This window comes from Somniosus microcephalus, unplaced genomic scaffold (genome assembly GCF_052327205.1).
Source record: "Somniosus microcephalus isolate GS21.2 unplaced genomic scaffold, FLI_Smic_1.0 unresolved_chr3, whole genome shotgun sequence".
In the NCBI taxonomy this organism is placed as follows: Eukaryota; Metazoa; Chordata; class Chondrichthyes; order Squaliformes; family Somniosidae; genus Somniosus; species Somniosus microcephalus.
The window spans coordinates 68,769,055-68,778,017 of record NW_028225181.1 but is presented as its reverse complement, the minus strand read 5'-3'; the positions used below and the strand labels follow the sequence as shown (position 1 = coordinate 68,778,017).

Sequence of the window (8,963 nt, the reverse complement as noted above, 5' to 3'; positions counted from 1 at the left end):
ATTCAGAATTTAATAATGAATTATTCAGTCTCACAGATGCCATTTTAATGATTATTCAGTCCCACAGATGCTATAATTTTAATTAAAATGATTATTCAGTCCCACAGATGACAATCTTTAGCAGTAATGATTATTATTTAGTCTCACAAATGCCATAGTTTTAATTATTATTCAGTCCCAGATACCATAATTTTAACGATTATTATTCAATCCCACAGATGCAATAATTTAAACAATAATGATTATTACTCAATCCCACAGATGCAATAATTTAAACAATAATGATTATTATTCAATCCCACAGATGCAATAATTTAAACAATAATGATTATTATTCAATCCCACAGATGCAATAATTTAAACAATAATGATTATTATTCAATCCCACAGATGCAATAATTTAAACAATAATGATTATTATTCAATCCCACAGATGCAATAATTTAAAAAATAATGATTATTATTCAATCCCACAGATGCAATGATTTTAACAATAATGATTATTATTCAATCCCACAGATGCAATGATTTTAACAATAATGATTATTATTCAGTCCCACAGATGCAATGATTTTAATAACTGGTTAATATTCAGTCCCACAGATGCAATGATTTTAATAACTGGTTAATATTCAGTCCCACAGAGGGCCATCAGTTTAACAATAACGAGTCTGATTCACAGACGAGCTCTTATTCTTCGATCTAGTTCCTTTTCTCTCCAGTTTTGAAGAAGGGTCAAACCCGAAACGTCAACTCAAATTTCTCTCCACGGATGTTGCCTGACTTGCTGAGTTTTTCCAGCATTTTCTGTTGTTATTTCTTATTCTATAAGCCGCCTTTTTCGTTGGTGTCCGAGGTTGGAGCGGATTGAAAAACGCGCCAATCAGAGGCGGAGATTTGCCGGGTTTTCAGCCAATCAGAAGGCGCGGCTGGGCTGGGCGGGGCCGGCGGCTGCTACAAAAGCCGCAGCCCGGAGCGGGGAGGAGCAGTTGGAGAACAGAGTTAGAGAGGAGTCCGCCCCCCGGGGGAAGGACAGCCGCCGCCCGCCCGGGGAGAAGGGACAGCAGTCGGCCGGCACCTTGGGCAACAAGGGCTCGCGGGTGGGCGGGGCTATGACGTCACCCGCGCGCTGAGGCGGTTGAACGGCCGATCAGGAGCCACGTGACCCCGGAGCTGGCGGCGGCCTTTTAACACAGTGGGCGGGGCCCCGAGGCGTTGCGGGCTGCGATTGGTGAGCGCAGCTGTCAATCTACGAGTCGCAGCCAGTAGAAGAGACGGGCTCCGTGAGGGACTTTAAGCCCGCGCTGCGTGGCCGCAGTGCGCATGCGCGGTGCTGCTCGCAGTCCCCGGATGAGGCTCCGGTTTGAGGACGGAGATAAAATGGCGGCGGGACTGAGGAGCGGCGGATGGCGCGGTGAGTGTGGATCAGGGAATCTCCGACATTTACAGCAGTGCCGGCCTCTCTCAGGCAATCTCTGGGAACCTGGGGCAAAGTGGGAGGGGCGTGGGAGAAAGGTCAGAGAGAGTCTCATTGACTCAGATACACACTGGTCCTGGAGATGGGCTGGGGAGAAAGGTCAGAGATTCCCATTGACTCAGATACACACTGGTCCTGGAGATGGACTGGGGAGAAAGGTCAGCGAGAGCCCCATTGACTCAGATACACACTGGTCCTGGAGATGGACTGGGGAGAAAGGTCAGAGATTCCCATTGACTCAGATACACACAGGTCCTGGAGATGGACTGGGGAGAATGGTCAGAGAGAGGCCCATTGACTCAGATACACAGATGGACATACAAGAAGGGATTAGGAAAAAAAGGGTGGCTTTTGGCAGATACAAAGGACTAAAAGCAGTGGAAGCCCTAGAGGAGTACAGAAAGTGCAGGGGGGTACTTATAAAAAGAAATTAGGAGAGCAAAAAGGGGTCATGAAAAAACACTGGCGGGCAAAATAAAGGAAAATCCCAAGGTGCTTTGTTAGTGTATTAAGGGCAAGAGGATAACCAGGGAAAGAGTAGAGCCCATTCGGGTCCAAAGTGGCAATCTGTGTGCAGAGCCAGAAGATATAGGTGAGGTTTTAAATAAATATTTTGCATCTGTGTTCACTATGGATGAGGACAATGCAGGCATAGAAATCAGGCAGGGGGATTGTGATATACTTGAACAAATTAGTATTGAGAGGGAGGAGGTACTAGTGGTTTTAGCAGGCTTAAAAGTGGATAAACCCCCAGGCCCAGATGAGATGTATCCCAGCCTGCTGTGTGAGGCAAGGAAGGAGATTGCAGCGGCTCTGACACAAATTTTCAGAACCTCTCTGGCCACAGGGGAGGTGCCAGAGGATTGGAGAACAGCTAACGTAGTACCATTATTCAAGAAGGGTAGTAGTAGGGATAAATCAGGGAATTACAGGCCAGTGAGCCGAACATAAATGGTAGGGAAATTATTGGATAAAGTTCTGAGGGACAGAATTAGTCTCCACTTGGAGAGGCAAGGATTAATCAAGGATAGTCAGCATGGCTTCGTCAGGGAGGAGATCATGTCTAACCAATTTGATTGAATTTTTCGATGGGGGTGACCAGGTGTGTGGATGAGGGCAGTCCAGTTGATGTAGTCTACATGGACTTCAGTAAGGCTTTTGACAAAGTCCCACATGGGAGACTGGTCAAGAAGGTAAGAGCCCATGGGATCCAGGGCAATTTGGCACATTGGATCTAAAATTGGCTTAGTGGCAGGAGGCAGAGGGTGATGGTCGAACGTTGTTTTTGTGACTGGAAGCCTGTGTCCAGTGGTTTACTACAGGGTCTGGGTCCTTTGCTGTTTGTAGTGTACATTAATGATTTAGATATGAATGTTGGAGGTATGATCAGTAAGTTCGCAGATGACACGAAAATTGGTGGAGTGGTAAATAGCGAGGAGGGAAGCCTCAGGCTACAGGAGAATATAGACGGTTTGTTGGGAAAGAGCAGGGGAAATATCCCCGGTGTCCTAGCAAATGTTTATCCCTCAATCAATGTAACAAAAGGATAATAGCAAAATACTGCGGATGCTGGAAATCTGAAATAACAACAGGAAATGCTGGACACACTCAGCAGGCCAGGCAACATCCGTAGAGAGAGAAACAGATTTAACAAAAAGATAGATTATCTGGTCATTATCACATTGCTGTTTGTGGGAGCTTGCTGTGTGCCGCATTTCCTACATTACAACAGTGACTACACTTCAAAAGTACTTGATTGGCTGTAAAGCACTTTGGGCCGTCTGGTGGTGGTGAAAGGCGCTATAGAAATGCAAGTGTTTCTTTCTTCACTGGTCTCGCCAGCGACCTCTTCTGGCTGATGGTTGATTGACAGACGATAGTCCGCGCATGCGCACAGGGAGCGACGGTTTGGACTGAGTCCGGCACAGCGACCCCCCTCCCGGTCACCAAGGTGGGGGAGGGGAGGAGGAAGGGAGGGGGGAGCCAGCAGACCCTCTCCTCTCTGCCGGCGATGGCTCCACTGAGCTCCGTGCCACCCCACGCACTGACATGTCGAGCGCAGTGCCCTGGTGAGCCCGAGCCCCGCCCTTCCAAGGCCGGGCCTGAGACGGCCGATTGCGGCTGGCCGGGCCTGGTTGCCTTGGTAACTCTCCGCCTCCCGATTTCCGGGCCTGAGCGGCTTGAGATGGCTGATTGCGGCTGGCGAGCCCGGTTGCCGGAGTAACCCTCTCCGCTCCCCCTCCCGAGCCCCGCCCCCCCCCGAGCCTGCTCGCTTCCCTCTGGCCGAGCTCTGTGTGGAGGTGCGCGTGTGCCGTGCAGCGCGAGGAGCTTGCAGTGAGCCCAGCCAGCCTTTACCAAGATGGCTGGCCGCTGGTTCGGAATCGGGCACAGCGGGATGGCCGGTGCGTAGCTCGGGCGTGGCTGGGCAACAGACGCCCAGGCTTCGAGGCCTGCCTGGAAAAACGGTGAAAGGTAGGAAAATTATAGAGGTTAGAAAAAAGATTTACAAATGAATTAACTTTTTTAAACAATTTGTGTTTTAAAAGCTACTTTTTTTTTGGTGGAAATGTAGATTTGAAAAGAAGCACGCAGAAAGCGGGAAAAAGAAATGAAAAGTTTGGAATCAAGATAGCGTCGACTCACCTCGGTTCAGAACGATATGGCCCGCCCACACACGCACCGATTGGTCGACCGTCAGGTCACTGAAGCGTAGGATTGGTCAATCGTCCTGTCACTCGATTCTAGGAGGGCCCGCCCACACGCGCCAGGAACCCGCCGCTGCCATGCCGCGATTGGTCGACCGTCGGGTCGCTGGACCGTACGATTGGTCGGCCTCGATGTAACTCAATGCTAATGAGCGGAATTTTGAACGGTTTTTGGATACCGCGGGCGCAATTTTTGTCCGGCCAAAACGTAAATACGCTTACGACCGTTCCGGAATCGCAAGCTTACTTTTGATGTAACGCACGTGTAGGTACGCTCTATAACTTTAGAGTGTATAGCCGGACGGACAGACAGACAGATAGACAGACAGACAGACAGATGTATCCTTTTATATATTTATAGATAGAAGACAGATAGATAGATAGATAGAAGATAGATATCTCTATCTCAAGAAAAGCAGTGGTCCTATTACCGACCCCTGGGGAACACCACTGGATACCTTCCTCCAGTCTGAAAAACAACCGTTCACCACTACTCTCTGTTTCCTGTCACTTTGCCAATTCCGTATCCATGCTGCCACTGTCCCTTTTATTCCATGGGCTTCAACTTTGCTGGCAAGCCTATTATGTGGCACTTGTCGAACGCCTTTTGGAAATCCATGTACAACATGTTAACCGCATTGCCCTCATTAACCCTCTCTGTTGCCTCATCAAGAACCTCATTCAGAATCAGAGCGGCCGGGCCCGGCGGACGTGTGGCCAGGGCCCTGGCACCAGGAAACCCTGGGTGCAGCGCCTCCCCCATCCGAGCCGCAGCTTCATCAGCCGGTTCCACCAAGTCCGACTCGGGACAAAGGACAGGAGTCAGGGTCCCAGAATGGCCCACGGCCCCGGGGAGCATGCGCATTCTCAGCGGGTAAATCAGCACGTTGGATAGAGTGGTTTCTGGGGCGCGGTGAATTGTGGGCTCTGCGGCCGCCATTAGTCAGTAGCTGTCGGGAAGAGTTTTATTGCAGGCTGATGGAAGGTAGGTCCCTGGCCACCTGTGTAGGTCTTTTTGTTGCTTCTGTTTGAGCTGGAGTGGAGATGGAGGAGAAGCTGTTGGGTTTAACCCCCAGTACTTCTGAGCCCAGGAGGACCCAACAATTTCCAATGTGAGACTGTCAAGGGAGGTGGATTCTGGGGGAGATTAGGTTGTTACACAGACACTGTCCCTACAATGTAAAAGAGTATTGTTTTAGGAATAAGTATTTCTGTAGAGGCTTTTAATCCAGTTTACATCTGCAGATTTGTTTTAATTCATTCTTGGGATGTGGGTGTCGCTCGCAAGACCAGAATATGTTGCCAATCCCCATTTTCCCGTTGAGAAGGTGATGGTGGGCCGCCTTCTTGAACCGCTGTAGTCCGTGTGGTGAAGGTACTCCCACAATGCTGTTGTGTAAGGAGTTCCAGGATTTTCACCCAGTGATGATGTAGCAACGGCGATATATGTCCAAGTCAGGATGGTGTGTGACTTGGAGAACTTGGAGGTGGTGGTGCTCCCATGCACCTTCTGCCTTTGTCCTTCTAGGTGCTGGAGGTTGTGGGTTTTGGAGGTTCTGTCAAAGTTCTGGTCGAGTTGCAGATGTATAAAGTCCATCTCCTTCGCCCCCTCCCACTCCCACCTCTCTCTCTCTCTCTCTCTCTCTCTCTCCTCCCATAGAGGCCCAGACCAGGTGGCAGATTCCCTTCACTGAGGGACATTAGTGAACCAGTCGGATTTTATGACAATCCGGCAGCTTTCATGGTCACTTTTTTCTAGTGCCGGCCCCACAAATGACCAGATTCATTGAGCTCAATTTCACAACCTGCCTCTTTAGTGGGTTCTCTCTCACGCTCCCTGTTTTAAATTCATTTTACAGGGTATTAGAAGGGGAGGATTTGCAGACGGGAAACTCGAACCAAACATCACGTTAAGATCTGACAGTCACTCGATTCATCAGGAACTGAATATCATCGGCCTTTGAAGATGGAAGCAAAAAGCACCGTTCACACCAGGGAGAGGCCGTTCACCTGCTCTGAGTGTGGGAAGGGATTCACTCAGTCATCCCACCTGCTGATACACCAGCGAGTTCACACTGGGGAGAGACCTTTTAAATGCTCGGACTGTGGGAAGTGCTTTAAAAGTTCCGGGGAACTGATACGCCATCAACGTGTTCACACTGATGAGAGACCGTTCAGGTGCTCGCACTGCGGGACTGGGTTTAGGCAGTCATCTCACCTCACTGTACACCAGCACACTCACACTGCGGAGAGGCCGTTCACCTGCTCCGTGTGTGGGAAGGGATTCACCATGTCATCCCACCTGCTGACACACCAGCGAGTTCACACTGGGGAGCGTCCTTTTAAATGCTCGGACTGTGGGAAGTGCTTTAAAAGTTCCGGGGAACTGATACGCCATCAACGTGTTCACACTGATGAGAGACCGTTCAGGTGCTCGCACTGCGGGACTGGGTTTAGGCACTCATCTGACCTCACTGTACACCAGCACACTCACACTGGGGAGAGGCCATTCACCTGCTCCGTGTGTGGGAAGGGATTCACTCTGTCATCCCACCTGCTGACACACCAGCGAGTTCACACTGGGGAGAGACCTTTTAAATGTTCGGACTGTGAGAAGTGCTTTAAAAGTTCCGGGCAACTGATATGCCATCAACGTGTTCACACTGGGGAGAAGCCGTTCAGCTGCTCCGTGTGTGGGAAGGGATTCGCTCAGTCATCCACCCTGCTGAGACACCAGCGCGCTCACACTGGGGAGAGACCGTTCACCTGCTCCGTGTGTGGGAAGGGATTCATTGTGTCATCCACCCTGCTGACACACCAGCGCACTCACATTGGGGAGAGGCTGTTCACATGCTCCGTGTGTGGGAAGGGATTCACTCGTTCATCCAACCTGCTGACACACCAGCGAGTTCACAAGTAACTGCAGGGGTTGGATTCTGTTGTTGCTGCTGTTAATCAGATCCAGGACTGAACCATGTTCATTCTGACAGGTGGGGATTGTTTCTGCTGATGTTAAACTCCAGCCCAGTTACAGGGGTTATTAATATTCTGGATATATGTCCAATAAATGAACTTTGTTTTAAACACATTGTTTAGATTTTCTTCTTTCCCACCTGAGTGTTTAGCATCACCTGGCTAGAGCTCAGAAAGGACAATCTGGGGGAGGATCGTTGTGGTAAGCCACTGTTTGTATTCCACTGTGTACATGCCTGTACATGTCTCGGCTGGCTCCTCCCACGAGTCCAGGTATAAAGGTGACTGCTCCACAGTCCCTCAGCATTCTGGACCGGTCGACCACTCGAGGCACAACTTCATTCTCTTGTTAATAAAAGCCTGTTAGTTACTCGCTTAATCTCAGTCTTTTGAGTTATTGATAGCGCATCAATTTTATGAACAAGGTTTTTATAATGGAGAAGATCCTCACACCAGCATGCCTGGACTTAGATCATCGGGAGGAGGACTCATCCACCAAGTTTACTCACTGCCTTAGGTGTTTTGAAAAATTCCTGATCGCCTCCGCTGCAACGGTCAAATCGGACGAGGACAAACTGGATGTCCTGACCTCCAAAGTGAACCACCGAGTGTACTCGGTTATCCAGGACGCGACCTCGTACGCGGAGGCTATCAAGCTCCTCAAGGACCAGTACACGCGCCCAGTGAACGAGGTGTACGCTAGGCACCTCCTGGGGAGTCGTAAACAACAACCTGGGGAATCGACCGAGGAATACCTTCAGGCACTGTCTGTGCTTGGCCGGGCCTGTGATTGTAAGGATGTAAAGGCCGCCGTGTACACAGAGGAACTTATCCGGGACGCTTTTGTAGCGGGCCACAGGTCCAATTACACCCGACAGCGACTGTTGGAGCAGAGTGACCTCGATCTCAACAAGGCCTCTGAACTCGCACTGTCATTGGACGCAGCCTACCGGGGCATGGATGCCTACTCCTCTGCACCGTGGACGCCGCGGGGAACGACAGCCTGGGACACGGTAGGACCATCTCATAGCACCGTGCCACCCCAGCCACAGCCTAGCAACGGCCCAACTACCGCAGCAGTGTCCCAAGGCCAGACAGCAGTGCCCCAAGGCCAGAAATGCTACTTCTGTGGCCAGGCCAAACAACCCAGAGCGCACTGCCCGGCGAAAAATGCGATCTGCTCGGGCTGCGGGAAGATGGGACACTACGCCAGCGTCTGCAGAGCCAAAGCCACCCCGAACCCCAGCAGCACCGCATGTGGGCTGTGCGGGCCGCCAACTTGGGCCTCCCCAGCAATGTGCGAACCACCGGAACAGCAGCCATTTTGGACGCCTCCAGCCACATGGGGATCATGGACGACGCCATCTTGGACGACAGCCGGGACACAACAGGCCCCCAACACCGCCTCATCTGATACCCGCAGCGACACACCGACCCCTACGCTGGCCTCCGTTACGCTGGACCAAGCGAGACCGCACCAACTGGCCCGGTCCACAATGGACATTAAGGTAAATGGTCACGAAGCAATCTGCCTTTTTGACTCTGGGAGCACGGAGAGCTTCATCCACCCCGACACGGTGCGGCGTTGCTCTCTCCCAGTCCTGCCTGCGCACCAGCGGATTTCTATGGCCTCCGAGTCCCAGTCGGCGGACATTGGCGGCTACTGCGTGGTGACACTCGTAGTAGATGGGACTGTGTACGATAATTTTAAACTTCTGGTCCTGCCTGACCTCTGCGCTGCCGTTCTACTGGGGTTAGATTTTCAGTGCCACCTTAAAAGTGTTACGATGGCGTACGGTGGACCCCTC

The 8,963-nt window shown here is 50.9% G+C and overlaps 1 protein-coding gene across 1 annotated transcript; it reads left to right on the top strand.

Moving 5' to 3' along the window:
* The first annotated feature begins 954 nt into the window (after positions 1–954).
* Positions 955–7,268, top strand: LOC147091888 (uncharacterized). Its single transcript, XM_085976913.1, has 2 exons — positions 955–1,414; positions 6,042–7,268. Exon 2 carries the CDS (start codon positions 6,149–6,151, stop codon positions 7,100–7,102), a length of 954 nt encoding a protein of 317 aa, XP_085833039.1. The 5' UTR covers positions 955–1,414; positions 6,042–6,148; the 3' UTR covers positions 7,103–7,268.
* Positions 7,269–8,963: the final 1,695 nt, after the last annotated feature.

Coding starts and splice junctions, on each gene's coding strand:
- LOC147091888 (XM_085976913.1), top strand. CDS start 6,149: ATGGAAGCAAAAAGCACCGTTCACACCAGGGAGAGGCCGTTCACCTGC.